The 25,971-nt window shown below is 41.3% G+C and overlaps 1 protein-coding gene and 1 pseudogene across 1 annotated transcript; both read left to right on the top strand.

The window, feature by feature from the left end:
• The first annotated feature begins 1,976 nt into the window (after positions 1-1,976).
• Positions 1,977-8,225, top strand: LOC139470137 (homeobox protein Wariai-like; annotated as a pseudogene).
• Positions 8,226-14,940: 6,715 nt separating this feature from the next.
• On the top strand, positions 14,941-25,824 carry LOC139470142 (ankyrin repeat domain-containing protein 65-like). The gene is made up of 4 exons (XM_071252441.1): positions 14,941-15,429; positions 17,279-17,351; positions 23,834-23,896; positions 24,827-25,824. The coding sequence occupies exons 1-4, from the start codon at positions 14,941-14,943 to the stop codon at positions 25,822-25,824; spliced, it is 1,623 nt and encodes a 540-aa protein (XP_071108542.1).
• The last annotated feature ends 147 nt before the right edge of the window (positions 25,825-25,971 follow it).

Consider the following 25,971-nt stretch of genomic DNA (forward strand, 5'->3'; position numbering starts at 1 on the left):
ATTGATCTCTTCAGCGTCATTGTCGTTTGTATGAAATGTCTCGAAAACAAATCATATTAAACAGGCATCAGTCTACCTGGCGGTGATCTCTTAAACGTTGTGTTGCAGTCTACCTGGTTGTGATGTCTTAACCGTTGTGTTGCAGTCTACCTGATTGTGATCTCTTAACCGTTGTGTTGCGGTTTACCTAGTTGTTATCTCTTAGCCGTTGTGTTGCAGTCTACCTGGTTGTGATGTCTTAACCGTTGTGTTGCAGTCTATCTGGTTGTGATCTCTTAACCGTTGTGTTGCGGTCTACCTAGTTGTGATCTCTTAACCGTTGTGTTGCAGTCTACCTGGCGGTGATATCTTAATCGTTGTGTTGCAGTCTACCTAGTTGTGATCTCTTAACCTTTGTGTTGTAGTCTACCTAGTTGTGATGTCTTAACCTTTGTGTTGTAGTCTACCTAGTTGTGATCTCTTAACCTTTGTGTTGCAGTCTATCTGGTTGTGATCTCTTAACCGTTGTGTTGCAGTCTACCTGGCGGTGATATCTTAATCGTTGTGTTGCAGTCTACCTGATTGTGATGTCTTAACCTTTGTGTTGCAGTCTACCTGGTTGTGATGTCTTAACCGTTGTGTTGCAGTCTATCTGGTTGTGATCTCTTAACCGTTGTGTTGCGGTCTACCTAGTTGTGATCTCTTAACCTTTGTGTTGTAGTCTACCTAGTTGTGATGTCTTAACCGCTGTGTTGTAGTCTACCTAGTTGTGATCTCTTAACCTTTGTGTTGTAGTCTACCTAGTTGTGATCTCTTAACCTTTGTGTTGTAGTCTACCTAGTTGTGATCTCTTAATCGTTGTGTTGCAGTCTACCTAGTTGTGATGTCTTAACCTTTGTGTTGTAGTCTACCTAGTTGTGATGTCTTAACCTTTGTGTTGTAGTCTACCTAGTTGTGATCTCTTAACCTTTGTGTTGCAGTCTACCTGGTTGTGATGTCTTAACCGTTGTGTTGCAGTCTATCTGGTTGTGATCTCTTAACCGTTGTGTTGCGGTCTACCTAGTTGTGATCTCTTAACCTTTGTGTTGTAGTCTACCTAGTTGTGATCTCTTAATCGTTGTGTTGCAGTCTACCTAGTTGTGATCTCTTAACCTTTGTGTTGTAGTCTACCTAGTTGTGATGTCTTAACCTTTGTGTTGTAGTCTACCTAGTTGTGATCTCTTAACCTTTGTGTTGTAGTCTACCTAGTTGTGATGTCTTAACCTTTGTGTTGTAGTCTACCTAGTTGTGATCTCTTAACCTTTGTGTTGCAGTCTACCTGGTTGTGATGTCTTAACCGTTGTGTTGCAGTCTATCTGGTTGTGATCTCTTAACCGTTGTGTTGCGGTCTACCTAGTTGTGATCTCTTAACCTTTGTGTTGTAGTCTACCTAGTTGTGATCTCTTAATCGTTGTGTTGCAGTCTACCTAGTTGTGATCTCTTAACCTTTGTGTTGTAGTCTACCTAGTTGTGATGTCTTAACCGCTGTGTTGTAGTCTACCTAGTTGTGATCTCTTAACCTTTGTGTTGTAGTCTACCTAGTTGTGATCTCTTAACCGTTGTGTTGCAGTCTATCTAGTTGTGATCTCTTAACCTTTGTGTTGCAGTCTACCTAGTTGTGATCTCTTAACCTTTGTGTTGCAGTCTACCTGATTGTGATCTCTTAACAGTTGTGTTGCAGTCTACCTAGTTGTGATCTCTTAACCGTTGTGTTGCAGTCTATCTGGTTGTGATCTCTTAACCGTTGTGTTGCAGTCTACCTAGTTGTGATCTCTTAACCGTCGGGTTGCAGTCTACCTAGTTGTGATCTCTTAACCGTTGTGTTGCGGTCTACCTAGTTGTGATCTCTTAACCGTTGTGTTGCAGTCTGCCTGGTGGTGATATATTGGTGTTGTAGTCTCTGATAGACGTCCATCCAGTTCGTTGACCCAGTGGGGAGTTGCACTCCCCAGTTCAAGATGACGCTGTGTTCAAGTGATAGTCTGCAGCTAGCTTTAACAGCAACTGTTTACTTCATGTTTGGACTTTCCATATGCAGCACCAAGAAATGTGGACTGCAAATGACAGAGAAAATGCAGGTCAGATCTGTCGTTTTAATGAATATTGACATCAAGTTGTGCCAACTGTACTGCCAAGACTACTTCATATTTGCATCCTGTCATAAATCAAAGAAGATGAAGAAAACAGGCGGATCCAGCGTCCTTTCTCAGGATCATCCCCATGTAAGTTATGTTTATGGCAAGAGGGTGTGTAGATGTGTGTACAATTTGTACTTAGCAAAACAATATTCCTCAAGCAACCCAGAGAAATCAACCACCGATTCGGCCATGATCTCTTATTTCGCCAATATTTGAAGGAGACTTGTCCGAATGTTTGGATTTGTTTCAATGGTTGACAATGCACGCAAAGCCATGTTTGCTTACGTTATACAGAGAATTTAAGCCGAGTGTCTTTTGATTTGAAATATATCAACACCAGTCGATACATGTTTTAACATCTGACCGTGTATTGATATATGTGATATGCAAAACACGAGGACGAGATTATATTTATCATCAAAATCATCCTTCTAATTTTGTCATTTTGTTAACATTAACAGCCAGTGTGTTGAGTGTGAAAGGTACAGGTAACCGGCTGCAGTGACAGGGAGTTTAGTGATTTGATCGTGACATTTTGGTTACAGATAACGTCATAATGGTCTACAAAGCACTGTGATGCAATTTCATTGTTGGTTACCTGTACTTGGTCTCCGCCATGTGATGTCTCCTGTGGAAGACGGTTTGGATGATAAAGGCAAATGAACTATGACATCATATGACATGATTGATAAAGGCCCATCGTTAGGCAATATGAAAGCATTATTCACTGTCACTTACCCGCACTTTGACTGACACCTTGCTTTTGCAGTAATGCTTTCAATGTTAGCAATAATTAGGAGATAAATATACTGAAACAGCTCTACATTGAAAACACAGTATGTTTATCTCCATTATCCCATGATTAAATAAAACGCGAACTTTCTGGTGTCAGCAAATACATTGAGTGAAGCGGCATGGGTTGAGTCCAGTATTTTGAGTGGGTTGACGATCTGAATTACGGAATCACCGACAACTGCCTGAAAACAAAAATGGCGCTGTATATGCTCAAGCAGTTTGTTTACTCCGGATTACTTCACGCGACCATATGACTGGCAATGAAAGCATATACGCACGGCAACTTAGTAAGCTAACATGAGGTGGGCATTCCAAAGGAAAACTAAACAAGCATTGCAAGACATTCGTTCTACTCAGCGCGTCATCATTATGACGTCATATCGCTCATTGTGACGCAAAGGATATGAGGTCACAGTCGTATATAAAGAGAAGCTCCAAAATCCAAGCACTCTGTTGTCCGCAAAACCTAAAATACATTGTCTTTAAAAGATTTCTATCGTGTTTTCTGCAAAAAATGTATTGTCATACATCCTTTGAATATTGTAGTAGCCGCAACTTTGCAGTTTGTAACCTGTTATAATAGACGTAATTATTTAAATATGCCTACCAACAATGACTGAAATGTACTATTCAACGAATATTAGCTACCGCGTGGCGGTCAAACCAGCTGTTTCTATCAGAGGGGGTTTATTGTGATTTAATAATCTCTGAATGACCAATCAGAATCGAGTAATTTTCAAATTCATGGTAGAATGAGTAACAAGGAATTCTATTCTATTGTTTTGATGGTAACAGGCCGATTACTGCTCATGATATAGTCGGGACAGTATAATGGCCTCTTCTTATGATTATGGAAGATATTTTGTTAGCTTGTATTTTATTCCCTTCGTTTTAAAGTTGTTAAATATGATGTTGACAAGTAAAACATGAAAAATTGACCGATGTTTACTTCGGCATTACGTTGCAGGTGTCGTATAATAAAGGTCAATGTTACTGGAGATCTTACATAAACAAGTTTGAAATGTATATCGCGACCACAGCACTTTATAGTGATAGAAAGCATAGCTGAACACTTTGTCTGACAAGGTTCTTTTTTTTTTGCTGTCTGAAGGGTCTGACTACAACCTCTGCATCCAATGTCGGCACTCTGACTTCCCGATGTCCAAAGATAGTGCAAGGTATGTGTCTCATGCAGAGACGTGTCTTGTGTTTAGTGTCATCATGTTTGTATCAATTCAGTCTCATCAGAGGATCAAACCACTGAATATTTATCAAACACGCTATTTTAGATAATACCGTGTTTGCTTCCATTAACCCTTTTGACTTTATGACTACATTTAAAATCAAATCATTTATGAACTAAATTTGCATTTTGTGATTTGTTTGTTTCTACGTACCCTTGGACGGTAGTGCAATAAAAATAAAAATAAAAATAATTGTTACTACGCAATATCATCCAGAGGTGACTCTGCAAATACGAAAACGTCTTTTTCCCCCAATGTGGCCTTTCTCGACGATTTTCAAGCGTCTATATTGCTCCGAAAAAGAAGTTTGACATCAGAATTTTCAAATAACGCCTACTTGTCGTCAAGCTGTTACGCTCCTGGGTCCACTTGCACAAAGCGATCTTAGTGCTACGACTATTGTAAGCCTATGTTAAAGTATGGGAGTTACGATCATCTTAGTGCTAAGACTATTGTAAGCCCATGTTAAAGTATGGGAGTAACGATCATCTTAGTGCTACGACTATTGTAAGCCTATGTTAAAGTATGGGAGTAACGATCATCTTAGCGCTACGACTATTGTTAGCCTATGTTCAAGTATGGGAGTTACGGTCATCTTAGTGCTAAGATCCCTTTGTGCAAGTGGGCCATGGACCGAAGCTGTAGGATCATGTGTCACTCGGTGTACGGGCGCGTACATTGTGATGTGGGGCGGTCGGGTAGCCTAGTGGTTAAAGCGTTCGCTCGTCACGCTGAAGGCCCGGGTTCGATTCCCGACATGGGTACAATATGTGAAGCCCATTTCTGGTGTCCCCCGCCGTGATATTGCTGGAATATTGCTAAAAGCGGCATAAAACCATACTCACTCACTCACTCATTTTGTGGAAGCCTCGGTGTCTGAGTGGGTTAGGTCGCTGACTTTGTGTGCTGGCGATTAGGTGCCTTACTCTGGCAAGTGGTGGTTCGAATGCCGGACGGGACTTAACTCCCAAAAGTACGAGAATCTGTACTTTACTAAGAAAGTGGTATCCCAAATATAACATGTGTTACAATAACAGCTAAGTTGGGGTCGGGCCCAGATTGCAACACGGATTTAACATAGTTTGCATACCATACCTAAATAAATAATTCACAGGTCACTATAAGTAAGTGTGTTTGTACTAACTGCCACTTGTATTCTGTTTCATCACATGCGAGTAAAGGAATGCCACATTGTTGACACTGAGGTAGTCATGGCGCGGACAATAGGCAACGCAACTCTTGATAAACAAAACTGGCTATACTTCGAAATGTTCTCAGGTTTATTTTCGAATTCAGGACATATACAATGAGAAAAAGATACAGAAAAGATGCTCTGCCTTATAAAATGAATCTGATCATTACAGTTGCACGCAGCTTTGAAACTGAAAACTTCCTACAAAGCTCTTTCCAGACTCGAGAGATGCTCATGTTGGTCATGTACTGGCGAGACTGGCATTCAATGTTTGTTACGCTGGCCGGCGTTTATGTCCTGTGGGTCTTGTTATTAAGGCATAGCAGGTTAAACGTCATGTAGTCCATCTAACTTAGGTCTATGGAATGAAAACAATTCACGAATTTTCTTTTGCAGAATTGTCTTTTGAATATGATGGAAGGAGTTCAGAAATTCTTTTTATGTTTAGAGTGTGACTGAAAGAAATATTTCTTAAAATGTCTTCTGAAATACAATGAAAGGTGAGTGAGTGAGTATGATTCCACGCCGCTTTTAGCAATATTCCAGCAATATTCCAGCGGGGAACACCAGAAATGGGCTTCACATATTGTAACCATGTCGAGAATCGAACCCGGGTCTTCGGCGTGACGAGCGAACGCTTTAACCACTAGGCTACCCGACCGCCCCTTGATTCAACAGAAGTAGGAAATAGCTGTCAAACAAATACCCTGAGGTTATCTGCCTATGCAAGATAACAACAGAGTGATTATCGTCTTTAGTTTTAAGGAATGACACATGTATGTTTCAACACATGTTAGTTGATGGGTTTTATTTGCATACTCCACTTAAGAAGGCTAGTTTCACACATATGTGGCAGACACATTCGTCTTTTGAAGATTACACTTACAGCTTGATTACTATGCAAATAGAACTCCTCAAATCAAAGAGTTAATCAGACTCCCGTCATTGCGTTGATTCATTGAAGAGATATTTGTATCCCCGACCACGTATAGGAACGAAGTTCGCCCGATCGCCCGTCTGCTTCTTAAAGGGAACAAATTTTCTCAAACACTATTTAAGTCAGAGAAATGAAATTTACACACTAATGTTACTGGTCATGATATCAAAAGAGATTGAAAATTGGTGGCGTAGATTCATTTACAGAGTTATGGCCCTTGCTCCGTGGTTTTTCACCTTAGTGTATAATGCGTGACATGGGGATAAGTTTTCTCAGAAACACTGAAGTTACATGATTGAAAGTTTGTATGCTTATCAATGATATACTTGTCAAAACTGAGTTCGAAACATGATCCCGAATATTGTTTTTTTTACAGGATTATGTCCCTTGCGTGGTATAAAGCCAAGCTCCTTCCCAGCGCGTGACACCTTCGTTACACTCTCAGTAACATCGCTGCCACCAGTGTGGGCGCGGCCATTACAATAATCGTGAAAGTTGTCCTCTAACCCCATGTGTAGTAACGTTAATACTTTTGTTTATGTCTTTGGGAATGCCGTCATAGTTCATTTTGAAAAGGTTTACGACTGACTATGTTTTCCAGATGAATTTACTTTGTTGGTTTAATAATCAGATTGGTTCGACATTGCAGACTAACGGAAAATCAGCCAACTTCTCCCTTACAGTATGAAGTAAAGATGATACTTTAATTTAAAACGAAATTCAAATTGACAAACAAAGAAAGTAATTTCGCAGCGGTAAGTGTATTCGGCGTCACGACAGTCGACACTTGTTTGTAAACAAAACGGTCATTCGGTTGCGAGTTCAACTCCAAGCATGGTTGGGGTCACCTATCACAGTGGGGAGTTTTGACTGGTGGCAGCGATACATTCGTGACCAACTCGTGTTATTCCAGGACAAGCCGAATAGACTTCTTCTTGCAGGTTACGGAAATGGGCGAGTGGTGACGAATGGCAGCTATAGCATAGAGAGCTCCGCGAACGGACTGTCGCTGTGAGGAGCTTGGTATAAAGCGGCCCAAGTGCCTATCCTTCTTAAGGCTTTATAGGACTCTTTTAATATTCACTACTACATGAACAAACAAAATTCTAATGTGCCCCATGGCGTGTCAAACTACTGTTTCCAGCTTCTAAAATTAATTCACCGGTACATATCTAATCGTGATATTGCAGTCAGCCACGTTGGAAGTGTTCATTGATGTGTCAACTCTTTGAGGTGTGAACAATGTAGATGTATGACGAAGATCTCGGGATGTGTACAGAGTTTACTTTATGTTACAGCGACTCCATCATCAGTAGACTGTGAGGACCTCACTGACGCCTGCGAACAAGGGGGCCTGGATGAGGTGAGATGGATCCTGTCAAAAACAGAGGATGTGGACGTCAACTGTAGAGTGGGAGGCACGACACCGCTGATGGAGGAAGCAGAGGAGGGATACAGAGAAATTTTGGAATTCCTTATTAGTAAGGGAGCTGATGTGTCACTGGTGGCCGGTGACTGTGACACCATCCTTCACTGGGCCTGTTATGGGGGGAGACATGGAGGCGGTGAAGTATATCCTGTCTCTGAACGCAGTGGACTTCAACAAGAGTAGAGGAATGAAGAACAGGACACCGCTGATGGCGGCAGCATACCCCAGACACAGAGACGTGGTGGAGCTCCTTTTGAGTCAAGGAGCTGACGTGTCACTGGTGGACGATTGTGGTGACACCATCCTTCACTTAGCCTGTCGTGGAGGAGACGTGGAGACGGTGACCTTTCTCCTGTATCTGAACGTGGTGGACATCGACGCCAGGAACAAGAAAGGGCAGATGCTGGCCGACGTGGCGAGAGACAAGGGCAATCAATATGTGAGTGAGCTGGTGTCCAGTGGCGCTATGTGACGTCAGTGTCGCGTTTGCATAGACGGTGGAGGGGGATTGTGACGTCCTCGCTCAGTTTTAGGATAAAATAATGTTATTTTTGAAGATAAATAAATCTTGTTTAATAATTTGTTGTGTTTGGAACTTCGCAAGAATAAGGAAGAAAATTGTTAACTGAGTGTAACTACACATGTAGATGATGTGTGGTTGGTATATAAAGATCGCAATTCATCATATTTTTATTCTGTTTATTGTATGTCGTAAGCTTGAATGTAATCCCGAAACAGACAACACACTCTTCGCTGCACCCTGTGACCTCAGACTGAGCCGAGGTTCGCCCAGCTATTGTGGCGCCACATGTACAATGACAATGACGTCACGGCAATTCGCTGGCTGTTTTCTTTGGCATATACGTTCTCGGTAATTCACAGGCTGGGGCATTGCTGGCTTCATGACATATGCATACGCAAGTGCAACACAGTCACCATGCGGTCGGCATAGCTTAACAAAGGCAAAATATACATATTTTTCCATGGAGTTGTGTTGCAAATTATTGCTGCTGAAATTTAAAAACAAATATTTCTGATCAGCGCGGTATCTTTACACCATCGCATTAAAAAAATACCGGCTTCAATTCTGGTTAACAGCAATGTTTTAAATTAACGACAGCAGCAATACTGTGACATCCTCCCGAGGCAAGAGAGTTAACTGACTTTAAAAGTTCAGTTTCCACCCTCGCCGCACTAGGTTGGAATTATTGGGCTCGATCGTTGCGCCACCAGTGGCTATTACCAGTTATGTCCCTTCTGAGCCTCTCCTATGGACCAATCAAATTCCACATGTCGTCTTACTTGCATTTGCTTCAAACAAAATGGCAGCGCCCAGTCAAGACTATCTGATCGATAATCAAGATCTATATTGTGATAAAACGGGTCTTACATCGCGAAGTGCGCCAAATCACGTGAGCACCTTGATTAAAAACATGAAAAGATTTGGAAAATATCTGTTGACAACGAGTTGACGGTGCACATACTTTGCAATTTCTGCCATCGACCTAAATCTGCACTACAGTTTACGAACCGGATTTCGATTTCGGTGCGCGATTTTGATTGGACTATGCATCGACTCGTTAGTCCAGCCAAAATGTAACTCCATAATACCAGCCTAGTTCGGCAAGGATGGTGGAAACTGGACTTTTCTAGTCAGCTAACTCTCTTGTCTCGGGAAGATGAACTGTGAACGATACAAAGGAAAATATCGAGAAATACATGCACGTCTTAACCCCCTCTTCGTCAATTCTCACTTTGAAGTAGAATACAATACAGCATGCATCAAGTACACCATTTGAATCAGTTGATTTTTTAAATTTATGCACAAAACATCACACGCCCACAAATCAGTAGCCAATCAACGGTGAGAGTGATCAAAAGTTCATAGGACCTGTCAATCAAGGCAAGAGGCGAGAAGCACTGCTACAGACAGTCTGTAACGAACCGGAACAAGTGTTCGGGAGAAGGCGGCTTTTACAAATGAAATGGTCAGTTACCGCCAGATTATAAGGGTGAGTGAGTTGGGTTTAACGCCGCTTTTAACAGTATACCAGTTATATCGCGACGTGTCAGCTTAATGTGGGAGGAAAGCCCGAAGTGATGCAGGTCTTAGACGTTTACCACTTCGGTGAAACCCACGAAACATAATCGGGGCGAACCAGGATTCGAACCTACAATCCTAGGTTTCTGGCGTGCCCAAGGGACGCAACTCTGCACAGTAAATCCCGTGCCCCTTGAGAAATGACATTATCATAAACATTGGTAAAAATCAACTAGTATTCAAACCGATAAAGACGGGAAAGTAAGTTAGTATACATTAACTCATGAAACCAAGTTATAGTCAGTCAGACTACTGTCACTGGTTTGATTTATTAAACAAAATAAGATTTATTTTTTTGGATTTTTTTTTAACAAAATTAGATATGTAATTATATATACTACTAAATGAGAGAACGACATTGTTTCAGGCAAAACATAATTTTTGTTTTATGCAATCTGTGGTGGTGCTTCTGGTAGAGCAGGCCGTGTTTTTCCTTTACCCTTTATCACCACTGCTTCTCAATTACACTCTTAATATTATTTTCTCAATTATCTTGCCTTTTACACCCAGTCGAATCTGTTTCGGCAGATAATCGATACTGATCGATCTGAGGAATTATTGGTTTGAACGATATCTGATCGAATCGTGGTCGGTATATTTTTGTTTCAATGAATTCAAAATAATCTGTGATGTCATTGTTCACTTACGATTACTACGACGACCACAAACGCGACACCACAACCACCACCGCTACCGCCACCACCACTACCACCACCACCACCACCACCACCACCACCACTACTAGTGATACTGACTATGCGCAGTGTCCCTAACATTGTGTGTGGCATCAATAACTGTGTGTATTGTCACTAACTGCGTGTAGTGTCACTAACTGTGTCTAGTGTCACTAACTTTGTGAAGTGTCAATAACTGTGTTCAGTGTCACTAACAGTGTGTAGTGTCAATAACTGTGTCTAGTGTCACTAACTGTGTGTAGTGTCAATAACTGTGTCTAGTGTCACTAACTGTGTGTAGTGTCACTAACTGTGTGTAGTGTCAATTACTGTGTGTAGAGTCACTAACTGAGTGTAGTGTCAATAACTGTGTGTAGTGTCAATAACTGTATCTAGTGTCACTGTGTGTAGTGCCACTTACTGATTGTAGTGTCAATAACTGTGTGTAGTGTCAATGACTGTGTGTAGTGTCACTGAGTGTATGTAGTATCAATAATTGTGTGTAGTGTCACTAACTGTGTGTAGTGTCACTAACTGTGTGTAGTGTCAATGACTTCGTGTAGTGTCACTAACTGTGTCTAGTGTCACTAACTGTGTGTAGTGTCACTTACTGATTGTAGTGTCACTAACTGTGTGCAGTGTCACTAACTGTGAGTAGTGTCAATGACTTCATGTAGTGTCACTGAGTGTGTGTAGTGTCACTAACTGTGTGTAGTGTCACTAACTGTGTGTAGTGTCAATCACTGTGTCTAGTGTCAATAACTGTGTGTAGTGTCAACAACTGTGTGTAGTGTCAATAACTGTGTGTAGTGTCACTAACTGTGTGTAGTGTCACAAACTGTGTGTAGTGTCACTAACTGTGTGTAGTGTCACTAACTGTGTCCAGTGTCACAAACTGTGTGTAGTGTCACTAACTGTGTCTAGTGGCAATAACTGTGTGTAGTGGCAACAACTGTGTGTAGTGTCACTAACTGTGTGTAGTGTCACAAACTGTGTGTAGTGTCACTAACTGTGTGTAGTGTCACTGTGTCCAGTGTCATTAACTGTGTGTAGTGTCAATCACTGTGTCTAGTGTCAATAACTGTGTGTAGTGTCAACAACTGTGTGTAGTGTCACTAACTGTGTGTAGTGTCTGAAACTGTGTGTAGTGTCACTAACTGTGTGTAGTGTCACTTACTGATTGTAATGTCACTAACTGTGTGCAGTGTCACTAACTGTGTAGTGTCACTGTGTGTAGTGTCACTAACTGTGTGTAGTGTCACTAACTGTGTGTAGTGTCACTAACTGTGTGTAGTGTCACTAACTGTGTCCAGTGTCACTAACTGTGTGTAGTGTCAATCACTGTGTGTAGTGTCACTAACTGTGTCCAGTGTCACTAACTGTGTGTAGTGTCAATCACTGTGTGTAGTGTCAACAACTGTGTGTAGTGTCAATAACTGTGTGTAATGTCACTAACTGTGTGTAGTGTCAATAAATGTGTGTAGTGTCACTAACTGTGTCCAGTGTCACTAACTGAGTGTAGTGTCAATCACTGTGTCTAGTGTCAATAACTGTGTGTAGTGTCACTAACTGTGTGTAGTGTCACAAACTGTGTGTAGTGTCACTAACTGTGTGTAGTGTCAATCACTGTGTGTAGTGTCAACAACTGTGTGTAGTGTCAATAACTGTGTGTAGTGTCACTAACTGTGTGTAGTGTCAATAAATGTGTGTAGTGTCACTGAGTGTGTGTAGTGTCACAAACTGTGTGTAGTGTCAATAACTGTGTGCAGTGTCACTAACTGTGTGTAGTGTCAATCACTGTGTCTAGTGTCAATAACTGTGTGTAGTGTCAACAACTGTGTGTAGTGTCACTAACTGTGTGTAGTGTCACTGTGTCCAGTGTCACTAACTGTGTGTAGTGTTAATCACTGTATCTAGTGTCAATAACTGTGTGTAGTGTCAACAACTGTGTGTAGTGTCAATAACTGTGTGTAGTGTCACTGAGTGTGTGTAGTGTCTGAAACTGTGTGTAGTGTCACTAACTGAGTGTAGTGTCAATGACTTCGTGTAGTGTCACTAACTTTGTCTAGTGTCACTAACTGTGTGCAGTGTCACTAACTGTGTGTAGTGTCACTTACTGATTGTAGTGTCACTAACTGTGTGCAGTGTCACTAACTGTGAGTAGTGTCAATGACTTCGTGTAGTGTCACTGAGTGTGTGTAGTGTCACTAACTGTGTGTAGTGTCACTAACTGTGTCCAGTGTCACTAACTGTGTGTAGTGTCAATCACTGTGTGTAGTGTCACAAACTGTGTGTAGTGTCAATAACTGTGTGTAGTGTCACAAACTGTGTGCAGTGTCACTAACTGTGAGTAGTGTCAATGACTTCGTGTAGTGTCACTGAGTGTGTGTAGTGTCACTAACTGTGTGTAGTCTCACTAACTGTGTCCAGTGTCACTAACTGTGTGTAGTGTCAATCACTGTGTGTAGTGTCAACAACTGTGTGTAGTGTCAATAACTGTGTGTAGTGTCACTAACTGTGTGTAGTGTCAATAAATGTGTGTAGTGTCACTAACTGTGTGTAGTGTCACTGAGTGTGTGTAGTGTCACAAACTGTGTGTAGTGTCACTAACTGTGTGTAGTGTCACTAACTGTGTGTAGTGTCACTGAGTGTATGTAGTGTCACTAACTGTGTGTAGTGTCACTAACTGTGTGTAGTGTCACTGAGTGTGTGTAGTGTCACTAACTGTGTGTAGTGTCACTAACTGTGTGTAGTGTCACTAACTGTGTGTAGTGTCACTGAGTGTATGTAGTGTCACTAACTGTGTGTAGTGTCACTAACTGTGTGTAGTGTCACTGAATGTGTGTAGTGTCACTAACTGTGTGTAGTGTCACTAACTGTGTGTAGTGTCACTAACTGTGTGTAGTGTCACTAACTGTGTGTAGTGTCACTAACTGTGTATAGCGTGAACGTGAGGAACAAGAACTTCCTCGGCTTCTGTTTGACGATGGAGTCTCCTCCATGATTAACGCACCAAAGTGGTTATGGAGAAATCTCCGAAGAGAGAGTATTGGGCGTTTGACTTTTGTTGGACATTTGATTTCTGTTTAACCCTTTTCTTTCTTTCTTTTTTGATAGCTTTTGTCCGGAAATTGCTGATTTGTCTTAGTATCAGCCTGAGAGGTAGAAGATATTGATTCAGATTGCTTGTCAGCTTTTTCTGACTGTTATGACGTTACGACAGGTTGACCAGACTTAACCCATGTCAAATCAGTCTGACACAGGACAGATGAAGAGGTTTTAGCAGATTTGGCTGCAGCATCAGTAACTGAGAGTAGAAATAAGATGCCTGGCGACGGCAAAGCTGATGTTTCTTTCGCACTTTTGTTTAAGAATTTTTATTTCTATTTGATAAACACAGCAGATGTTGGAAGAGGCCATGTGTTGCCCATCACAGTTTGAACATTTCATATCTTGGGGACAATCTGAACTTTCATGGTTGTCCCCACAACGATGACAGACCATGGGGCGTTGCAGGCTTTAGAACCATGTCCAATATTTTACTAAATGTATAGCATCGGAGCTCCACTCCGATGATGACATAACTAGCTTTACTTGAATCGGGAAGAGGTGAACGGGCAAAAATAAATATGTATTCGTAGGAATAGTGTTTGATTTATCATCCTTTCTGGTAAAACGTTTGACTATTGAACTCCTTGATTTTCAAGTTAACCCACAATTTCCTCTTCGACATTTCTGATAGGGAACTGTCCTCTCCCGGCAATAGTTCAGGGTCCTCACACATTCCACAGGAAGAGCTCCATTGTGCAAACGTGTCACATTTTAACCTCCCCACAATGGCCATGAACAGATTTGGATATACCGAAGGGGTTCAATTTGATTGGTTCATGATCTGTAGCTTCGATCACAAGGAATCAACATGTGTATTAGCCTCATCAGACGAACTTGTATCCAAATGTGTTCATTTAGAAACAGTATGATTGTGAGCCATGATCAAAGGTATATGTTGTACATTGGACATTGAACCTTGGTGTCGGGATGGGTAAAAAGGTAGTTCCGAAGTGTGAGACAAATATAAGTAATTTACGCACTATATTAATGTTAAGGGTTTGGATCTAGATTAATTAATGTAAACAAGAAATCTAATATTTTTCAAGTTCCTTCAAAAGTAATAATACTCTCAACACGGGACTATTGTGGCAACATACTTGGCATGAAACACGATACTCTGATGAAGTTGCCCGCTTTAGTTGCTGCTGTGGTGCCACATGTACAGACAGGAATTTTCTGTCAGAGCATTCCTGAGTTGGCTTTTTGTCAAACACGTGAGTCGGGCCAAGTTCGATGTTAATCCTGCACCAACGCACTCAGTCTTCTCGTAACTGCGGGGAACTCGACACAATCCCTGCACGATGGAACTAACAAGAGTTGTATTCATCAGTCTTGTGTTGTTGTGTGGTGTCAGAGACGTACATGCTGATACAAGTTTCGCAGCCTTCTCTAGAAAATTATACCTGCTTGACAGAACGATCCAGGCATGGAAAGGCACAGTTGTTGATTTGAGGAATGAAATAAGTAACAACTATGACCTGCTGGAATTATCACTGAAAGAAGAACTGACTAACACGTTCATCCCTGCCTTGATAAAGCCTCTAGTGAAGCAAGCGATTACTGACAGTCTGAAAGGAGATTACATTGGGAATATTATCCGTGGATGTGTTCTCGATGTAGTTAACAGTCTGAAAGCAAGGGTGCATAACACAAAGACACAACTTCGCTCAGTTAAACGACAGTTCAGAAAAGTTAAAAGGGAACGAGACATGTTCAAAAAGAGTCTTGGCAAATTACGAGTCGAGCTGACCAAAGACATTCATAGGGACTTGCTTGGAATACATCAAAGGGTAAGTACAGACATTCACACAATTTACACATTCAAAAGTGTATAAGTCACTATATCAGACCATTCAGCCTGGTATTTTTAATCAGAACCAGTCTATTTAATAAGCAAGGAACATACCATAAGGTGCCCTATGTTCTGAACTATGGTATGTTACTGAATCCTGACATAAACAATGTAATCCAATTACAACATTGTCATATTACACAACTACTTAGAGACCTTGCATCACCATCAGCAATAGGTATTTTATGTAACAACACTATATACTGAACCTCTGTCAGGTAATTACTCCTGTATATACTCAACCTGTCAGGGAAATACTCTTGAAAATACTCAACCTGTCAGGTAAATACTCCTGTATGTACTCAACCTGTCAGGTAAATACTCTTGTATATATTCAAACTGTCAGGTAAATACTCTTGTATATATTCAACCTGTCAGGTAAATACTCTTGTATATATTCAAACTGTCAGGTAAATACTCTTGAAAATACTCAACCTGTCAGGTAATTTCTCCTGTATATACTCAACCTGTCAGGGAAATACTCTTGAAAATACTCAACCTGTAACGTACATACTCCGGGTTATACTCAACCTGTCAGGTAAATACTCCTGTATGTACTCAACCTGTCAGGTAAATACTCTTGTATATATTCAAACTGTCAGGTAAATAATCCTGTACATACTAGTACTCAAACTGTCAGGTAAATACTCTTGTATATACTAGTACTCAAACTGTTAGGTAAATACTCTTGTATATACTCAACATGTCAGGTAAATACTGCTATATATGCTCAATCTGTCAGGTAAATACTCCTGCAAATACTTAACATGTCAGGTAAATACTCTTGTATATACTAGTACTCAACCTGTCAGGTAAATACTCCTGTATATACTCAACCTGTCACGTAAATACCCCTGTATACACTCAATCTGTCAGGTAAATAATTCTGTATATAATCAAACTGTCAGGTAAATACTCCTGTATATACACAACCTGTCAGGTAAATACACCTGTATGTACTAGTACTCAACCTGTCAGGTAAATACTCCTGTATATACTCAACCTGTCAGGTAAATACTACTGTATATACTCAACCTGTCAGGTAAATACTCCTGTATATACTAGTCTAGTACTCAACCTGTCAGGTAAATACTACTGTATATACTTAACCTGTAAGGTAAATACTCCTGTATATACTAGTACTCAACCTGTCAGGTAAATACTCCTGTATATACTCAACCTGTCAGGCAAATACTACTGTATATACTCAACCTGTCAGGTAAATACTCCTGTATATACTCAACCTGTCAGGTAAATACTACTGTATATACTCAACCTGTCAGGTAAATACTCCTGTATATACTAGTACTCAACCTGTCAGGTAAATACTACTGTATATACTCAACCTGTCAGGTAAATACTCCTGTATATACTAGTACTCAACCTGTGAATACTCAGGTGGCTTTGTTTTTTTAATCTTTACAAAATTTGAATTTTACAAACGAAGTGACTAAGTTTCTGATGCCATGGTGACCACGCCAATGGCATACTTGACCGTTTGTTACAGTTTTGCGTGGGCGGTCGGGTAGCCTAGTGGTTAAAGCGTTCACTCGTCACACCGAAGACCCAGGTTCGATTACCGACATGGGTACAATGTGTGAAGCCCATTTCTGGTGTCCCCCGCCGTGATATTGCCGGAATATTGCTATAGCGGCGTAAAACCTCACTCACTCACTCACTCCCAATTTTGCTGATTTCGTCATAATATTTTCTTTGTATTTATGTTATTAGTTTATGACTGTGTTCATAAATTGATCCGCCAGACAACTTAAAATTCATCATTACAGATACAAGAACTTGAGGAACGTGATGCGCTGCGTGGGAAACACATCCAGGACTTGACGGAACAAAATCAAAAAGGTTGGAATGCTATAATCTGTTGGGAACATTGAAAACTGTCTTTATCATGAGCAGGCGGTCGGGTAGCATAGTGGTTAAAGCGTTCGCTCGTCACGCCGAAGATCCAGGTTCGATTCCCGACATGGGTACAATGAGTGAAGCCCATTTCTGGTGTCCCCCGCCGTGATATTGCTGGAATATTGCTAAAAGCGGCGTAAAACCAAACTCACTCACTCACTTTATCATGAACATGTAATGACACTATGGCCTACATGCACAAAGCGATCTTAGCGCTACAACTATTGTAAGTATGGGAGTAACATTGTACGATCATCTTAGCGCTAAGATCGCTTTGTGCAAGTGGGCCCTGGTGTTTGCGAAAAGGGGAGTTAAATAAGCGAAATGTATCGGACATCATTTTTGTCACTGACGCGTCAAATTCAGAAATGTTCTCCGCATGTTTACCATAAAGCTTTTTGAAAGCTTTACTGTGGCCTTGAATGTTGTAACCTTGATCAAACATCTTCTGAGCAAGTGTCAGATTACAGTTTTTGAAATCTTGGCGGAATGAGTGTGCTTGATTGTACCTCAAAAGGTGTGAAATATAAACAACAAAGGCTGGGGCTGATGAATTATAGACATGATACACCAGCCCTGTGTTTCTAATAGCAGCGGGAAGTGTTCCTACATTCCTCTTTGGCAACAAGCTGCTCAGTGGTTTAGCTTCAGTCGTCTAAGGCAAAGTTGCGTCCCTTGGGCACGCCAGGAACCTATGATTGCGGGTTCGAATCCTCTTTATCATACAATATCATTCTTTAATTCTGTGTTTCAAGGGGGCACGGGTGGCCCAGTCGTCTAAGGCGCCGCGATTCGCTGTGCAGAGTTGCGTCCCTTGGGCACGCCAGAAACCTATGATTGTGGGTTCGAATCCCGGTTCGCCCCGATTATGTTTCTAGGTTTGTCAGCACCGTACCCGTGCTCGTGGGTTTCACCGAAGTGGTAAACGTCTGAGACCTGACTCACTTCGGGCTTTCCTCCCACATTAAGCTGACACGCCGCGATATAACTGGAATACTGTTAAAAGCGGCGTCAAACCCAACTCACTCACTCTCTCTCTTTAACTGATCATAGGGAAAAGTAGACGTGGTGATTGTGCAGGTAACGCCTTTCCATTTGTGTTGTTTTGTACATTACAGGTTTTCCATGCAGTGGCCGGATTTTGGCCATTCTGATTCTGTTTTAGAATTACATTTTTTAAACGATTCACTAAGTCATCAGATTTCTCCATTGTGCCGAAAAAAGATTTCCGAACGATAGCTGACGACAAAACGAGTCACGAGACGTCCACGAGACGACCACGAGACCTTCACGCACGCCACGCGACTGGATTTGGCAAGGATACGTAGGTTTGATAATGAACGACGACGCAACATTTCACACACGTCACTGAAGCTACGTATAATTGCCAAATGTCTGGACGAATACGTAGCAATATGGCCACCAGTTGTATGTGAACGACAGGGATGGCGGAATACAATATGCGTTTTTACTAGTATGGTAAAAGCCAATGGCGCTGTTGAGGAAGTTTCCTTTTGATATCTCACACGTCCATCTGGAAAAAATAGGTGATGAAACTTACATCTCAGAATGCTCAAAGACGTTAAAAGATGGTACTTGTTGTTACCTTGCCTGCTGTTAGATTATCTTGAAACGTCATGTACTCACACTGTTGAGTAATAGTTAAGAAATAAAGTTTGTTCTAGCCCCATGTGTAGTGCAATAAGGTATGATGTTGTCCTGGGCCCACTTGGCACAAAGCGATCTTAGCGCTAAGATGATCGTAACTCCCATACTTTAGCATAAGCTTACAATAGTCTTAGCGCTAAGATCGCTTTGTGCAAGTGGGCCCTTAGTCCTGCACCATGACCGTGGAATATATTTATTTTATGAAAAAATAATAATCTAGAAATGCATACAAAAGCAAGTCTAGCCAGCTCAAGCTAGCTCTATTCCACACTCTGAAATCAGCATAGGGAATTTTTTTATTTTTAGAGTCAAGAAGGATATTGTGTAATATAAGATTTCAGAGACTAAATGTTAGTCTAGTGGGCCCTGAACGATTATACTTAAAGCACGACGACGCTCTCGTTGCTTTGAAGTTATAACAGTTCAGGGCAAAATTATACTTATTACATTACACATGCGGCTAGAGCAAACTTTATTACTTTTTCTTTTTATTGTTAAAAAATGAAAATTGAAAATCTTCGAACACGATAAGTGACGGGCTGGTCCACTTGAATGCCCGTGTACCCCTTAACCCTGGAGACATATTTACGTTTAAAATATAATACAACACCACTAAAATGATGAATTTATTACTATTTCCTTATCCGTTAAGTGTGTGGATATAAAAAAAAAAACAGGCAGAAGGATTTTGAAAATTATTTATTTATATTAATTTGCTTCAATTTAATCACGTGACTTTGAACATTCCACAAATGCATCGTGGGGCCGAGCTAACATGTAAACATAGCCGAAATTCGGTATCGCTGGTTATTGTGATTTGAGGTGTTTTCTGTTGTACAAGTTGCAGCAACTTAAGCCATGAAATAGTGTTTACCGAGGGGGTTGCGCTATATTGTTACCGTAACCGACGAGGATCGACGGCCTGGGGCGTGATACGACGTCGACGTGAGACGAACGTGGTGGAGGAAGAGCAACAGCGGCCGGTTTGTTTGACTGCTGCATATTGTTTAATGCCGTACGCTGAGCAACAGCAACATGCACATGAAGTGGTTATGAAACTTTTAATGGATTGCTCATTTCTTGTGTTTGTGAAGGTTTTTTGTTTAACGCCGCACTCAGCAATATTCCAGCTATACGACGGTGGTCTGTAAATAATCGAGTCTGGACCAGATAATCCAGTGACTGATGTCATGACCATCGATCCACCCTGAAGATGTAGTTAATTCGTAGGGCACCAACGCCCGCATCTAACAATTTTGTGACTGTTAATTCCATGCAATCTGAAACGAAATATGGTAAGACTGTAGTAAGTCTTGTATATCTAGTATATCTCAGAGTGATCGGCACAAACAGTCGGGCGCCAAAGTGTGTCATGCTCCTAGCCAGACACGTTACAGTGACGTCATAGCTCGCCCCTTCGTCTGTCAAAGAAACCTACGTCGGTGGCTAAGTTATCAGTTTGTACTTCAGAATCTTTCAGGAAATTAAATGAAACAAACAATGTTATTATAGTAAGATTGTACAACAGAATACATTTTGAAGGAATCAGGTCCCTGCTTCACACTATGTTTGTACCCAGAGGTTTGTTTAGCCCGTCCTTGGTGATAAACAAACGTCTGGATGTAAACATTCAACACCTTGTTTCAATTGAAAAGCTTGTTCTATTCTAATCGGTATATTGCAAAATATATGCTTGTACGTTTCATCCTCTGAACTAATAACAATTATTTACAACTGAGACTCAAGACTATATAAGATTATTCTAAATCTGTTCAGTCAAGTGTCGGTTGTGTGTTTTCGCTCATATTTTTTAAAACGTTGTTCTGCATCATAGAATGGCAGAAATCTGCTGAAATACATCCCAACTATTGACCAGGGCCAAATGTACCAGCCTCATTATTTTTACACTCTGCTTCGTTCTTCTAATCCGGAAAATTTATGTGCAGGGCACCAACATTTTTTTTGAAGGATGGCAAGGAAATGTAGAATATATAAGGGCAAATGTGCATGATTCTCATTATTTGATGATTAAGCTAGAACTGACGTTAAATGCGAAAACAATTTGGCGCATGCCACACGGACAATCGGCATTTCCATTAACACTGTGCAACACACGCGCTTAGTCAAGTAGACCTCTTTATCATATAATGGGTATGTTTCCAACGGATAAAACGATATCCGCTGGGGTCATATGCGGATAGAGGTGCAAATATCAAAGGTCAAGTAGGGTCTATTTTCACTGTTTATAAACAAACATGGCGTCGCCCTCGTCATTCGGCGATCGAGTCAGAATTAACCAACGGGAATCTGGATAAACTACAGGGATAATTGCTATCATTATCAAAAGAAAAGTCTAATATACTGAAAATCAGTGTCTAACTGTGATGTAGCCAAGGCATTTTATAAGTTTTGGCAACTTTGGAGATATAAATTTCGAAATAATTTTGCGAGGGCACGAGGCCTAGCCAAGCGGGATCAGTAGCTATATCTGTGCTTGTAGACCTCTGCGGCTTGAAACCTTCTCCACAAATTAAAATTCTTGGATTTGGCCGAAATATGTTTGAATTGTTACCTTGTTTCGTTTTGTCGCTGTGTGTACATCTGACTACACTTCTTAACGTTATGACAGGACAGACCGACTGTCAACAACGTCTGACCGTGGCCGTGACGTCTCATGGACTAGCGGACAGACCGATGGATTGCCGTGAAAGGCAATTAAAAACAATTGTTGTTTTGCGTATATGTTGCTTCGCCACTGTATAAAACACAGATTTCAGTTGGAACTATATTGGCTACTGTCACTGTCCGACTGACACATCACTTACCCTGTGACGTAATAAATATTAATGCGAGCATTCCAGGAAAACTCGCAATGTTTCGGTAATGTTTGTGAGAGAGGGAAAGCGACTTTGAAACACAGAATTAAAGAATGATATTATATGATAAAGAGGTTATCACGCTTGTGTGTTTGCCAAGGCTCGCTAAATACAATGTTTATTCCTAATGAAGGATATTTACCATCCCCAAACACACTCGCGTGATAACCTCTATTACTCTTTTACATTCATTGCATCATCATGAAAATGTCATCCCTGAAATATTATTTTGTAGCATGTTGTATATCGACGTTTGAAATACTGTATTGGCCGAGACCTCAAAACTATGTAAAATGCACCAGTTTCAGAGTCTAGTTAAGAGAGTGTTTGTATGGGGGAGTTGGGGACTAAAACATCAAGCAAAGTCACTTAGAACAACAACTAATTTACGATAGGTCGCAGCACACTACATTTAGTAGCCTGTTATCATCATTTGGCAAAGGTAATATGGACATAGAGAAACTATCAAGACGGTTGTCGATTTGACGATGTAAAAATTGTATAAAGTGTCCATTGTCCACAGACGTTGAAATGCACGAGAAATATATTTTCCTCTGTTTGAATTACACTGTTTGCCGTAATATCCTGATCAAAATATATATAACGATGAACATTGATTCTCACTGACAACAAATAGATCTACCTATATAAATACACAGGAATAACATAAAAGGCAATGAAAATTAGAAAATAATGTTCAGTATTTGACCTGTATGTACTATGTAGGTTTTCACAGTATTAATACTCATATGCAGATATTATGCAACAACGAAATTACGCACCAACTTGCGGACACCAATTCATTGTCATAGCAATTCCAGTCAAAATTAACAAAGTCAAACTAAAATACTAATCTTTCCATAATTTGGAATTATGGGTAGGTAGCCAATGTTCATGGCCTCATCGGATGTTCCAATATAATAAATGCACATATTCTGTTTTTCATTTCAATTTAGATCTTGTCTTTTTTTCTGTGTACAGCAATATAAACTAACATGTTTAGTCCTCATTTCCTTGTAAGGGTAACATATAAACCCCTTATTCAGTTCCTGCAACATTTCAACCAAGAGAAGAGATATATCTCAGCGGTTAGCACAGAGGCAGTGTGCAGCTTGGACTCATTCAGGAAGTGTTTTGTCCTATAGACACGGGGGTTAGATTAAAAGTAATCTGAATCTAATAAATTTAAGTGATTTCCAAGATTTGTCAGTCACCATGCTACGGAAAATTAAAAATTCCTACAGCAAATGTATTATATTATAAGTCAAGATCATCAGTGAATAAATTTGACACATATTTGTTGAAAGTCAAAAAAAACACTCTGGGGCCAGTACTTATAATGTTTACCTTCAATATATAGTTTTCTGAACAGCATAAATAGGGATGAGGGTGGGGATGATTGGGGGGGGGGGGGGGGGGGGTGTTATCCTAGTGGTTAAAGCATTCGCTCTTCATGGGTACATACATGGATACATGCGTGAAGCATGCCACTTTGTACGAGATGTGGTCAACATGTAACAAATATATGCCAGACATTTCACTCCACAAACCTTCATATGATCAGTCTCAACAATAATAATGTAATCTCTTATTATCCTATTAATTTGAAACAAGTCAACATTTGTATTGACAGTGCCACCACAAGGCTCAATCCAAAAAGCGTGTGTTGTATATTTATGATTCTCGTTTGAGTGATTTGTTAGTCGCTAGACAACCTTATATATGTACCTCTGCTAAGATAAATGGTTTTGAAATTGTATTTATCAGGGAAAATTTCAAATGCATAAAATATGTCGAATGGCCATATCTTGTATGTAAAGAATCTAATGCTTATACGGTTTGTATTATGTTGTTTATTGAACAGCATGTTCTGTGTTACAGCCTCGGGTGATCCGAGTCGGACCAAGGGGACACCAGTGACAACACAAAAGCCTGCTACAAAGGGTAGGTGGGGGAATCCAGCAGGCACAAAACTCACACTTTAATCCCTCCAACAATTGACAAGCTGGGGTATAGACCCGTGTAGGCTCCAACTTGCTACTTGCACGCCATCGTATCTCACGTGTGTAGATTGGTGCTCATGTTGTCAACCACTGGATTGTCTGTATCCGCCATCTTATTGCTGGTCTACTGCTGAGTGTGGCGTCAAACAACAAACAAACAGGCTGACATAAAGCAATGTAATATATTATTATCCTCATATTTCCAAACAGCAACGATACTGACAGTATCATCTTATAAATCTCAGTTCACCATACGTTAACACTCTGAAGCCGTTCATAGATGAATGTTACAACTACTGGATGTAACAGAAGGTGTTCAGGTGAGGTAAAATTGGGTTTGACGTCGCATCCAAGATTATTGCACTTGTATAGCGACGTGCATGTACGTGTGTGTGGCTGCTTGTACTACTCGGGACTGATGCCGAGTTATAGTGCTAGCTCACTGAGATACCATGCCGCAGTTTAATATGAATACCCCACGCAGACACAGTATACTGACTCCGAACCGACCATTCCTTGTTTTAGCCCCTTAATGCCGAGCGCCAGACAGGGTAACAACAAGTACCATCTTTTAACGTCTTTTGGTATGACGCGGCCGGGGATCTAACCCCGAACCTTCCGCTCTCCGGGTGGACCCTCTACCACTAGACCACGGAGGCGGTGTGGATGTAACAGAAAGATTTGAAACATTGACTACATAATCCTTGATTACATGAACCAATTGTCGCCCTTCCCCAGAATCGTTGTATTGTCAGCCATCTTGGCAGTGTTTGATGACGTATCGTGTCACGTATCCACGCGTTGAGGTGTGAACATTGTATATGTATGACGAAAATGTCTGGATTTGTACAGAGTTTACTTTGTGTTCCAGCGACTCCATCACCAGCAGACTGCCGCCACCTCTGTGACGCCAGCGAGAACGGGAACCTGGAGGAGGTGAAGCGGCTCCTGTCACTGAACGTCAACGTCAACTGTAGGGGAAGGTTGAGAAGGACACCTGTGATGAGGGCAGCAATCGAGGGACACAGAGACGCGGTGGAGCTCCTGGTGAGTAGAGGAGCTGATGTGTCACTGGTGGACAGGAACGGTGACAACATCTTTCACCTCACTTGTTGGGGAGGAGACATGGAGACGGTGAAGTTTGTGCTGTCACTGAACGTCGAAATCAACAGTAGAGGATGGAGGAGCTTGACACCGGTGATGAGGGCAGCAATCGAGGGACACAGAGACGTGGTGGAGCTCCTGGTGAGTAGAGGAGCCAATGCATCACTGGTGGATGAGGGTGGTGACAACATCCTTCACCTCGCCTGTAGTGGAGGAGACATGGAGACGGTGGGGTTTGTGCTGTCACTAAACGTGGTGGACATCAACAGTAGAGGATGGAGGAGCATGACATCAGTGATGTGGGCAGCACTGAGGGGAAACAGAGACGTGGTGGAGCTCCTGGTGAGTAAAGGAGCCAATGTGTCACTGGTGGACGAGGATGGTGACAACATCTTTCACCATGCCTGTAGTGGAGGATACATTGAGACAGTGGAGTTTGTGCTGTCACTGAACGTGGTGAACATCAACAGTAGAGGATGGAGGAGCTTGACACCGGTGATGAGGGCAGCATGGGAGGGACACGGAGACGTGGTGGAGCTCCTGGTGAGTAAAAGAGCCGATGTGTCACTGGTGGACAAGTACGGTGACAACATCCTTCACCTCGCCTGTTTTGGAGGAGACATGGAGACGGTGGAGTTTGTGTTGTCTCTGAACGTAGTCGACATCGACGCCAAGAACAACTTGGGGGAGACAGCGGCGGACGTGGCGAGAGACTGGGGACATCAGCCAGTGGCGGATCTGCTGGAGTCCCGCGGCGCTCAGTGACGTCAGTGTCGTGTTTGTGTAGACGGTGAAGGAGACGCTTACAGTGACGTGGTGTGCCGTCAATATGTCATGATTAGGGTGAAACTGCTTGTTGTTTTTGGAGAAAATACAACTTGTAAAAAGTTTTTCAGACATTTTGTCATTTGT

This window comes from Haliotis cracherodii, unplaced genomic scaffold, assembly GCF_022045235.1.
Source record: "Haliotis cracherodii isolate W230 unplaced genomic scaffold, xgHalCrac1.p SCAF_20, whole genome shotgun sequence".
NCBI lineage: Eukaryota > Metazoa > Mollusca > Gastropoda > Lepetellida > Haliotidae > Haliotis > Haliotis cracherodii.

Coding starts and splice junctions, on each gene's coding strand:
- LOC139470142 (XM_071252441.1), top strand. CDS start 14,941: ATGGAACTAACAAGAGTTGTATTCATCAGTCTTGTGTTGTTGTGTGGT. Junction 17,352..23,833: donor GACGGAACAAAATCAAAAAG/GTTGGAATGCTA, acceptor TCTGTGTTACAG/CCTCGGGTGATCCGAGTCGG. Junction 23,897..24,826: donor ACAAAAGCCTGCTACAAAGG/GTAGGTGGGGGA, acceptor TTTGTGTTCCAG/CGACTCCATCACCAGCAGAC.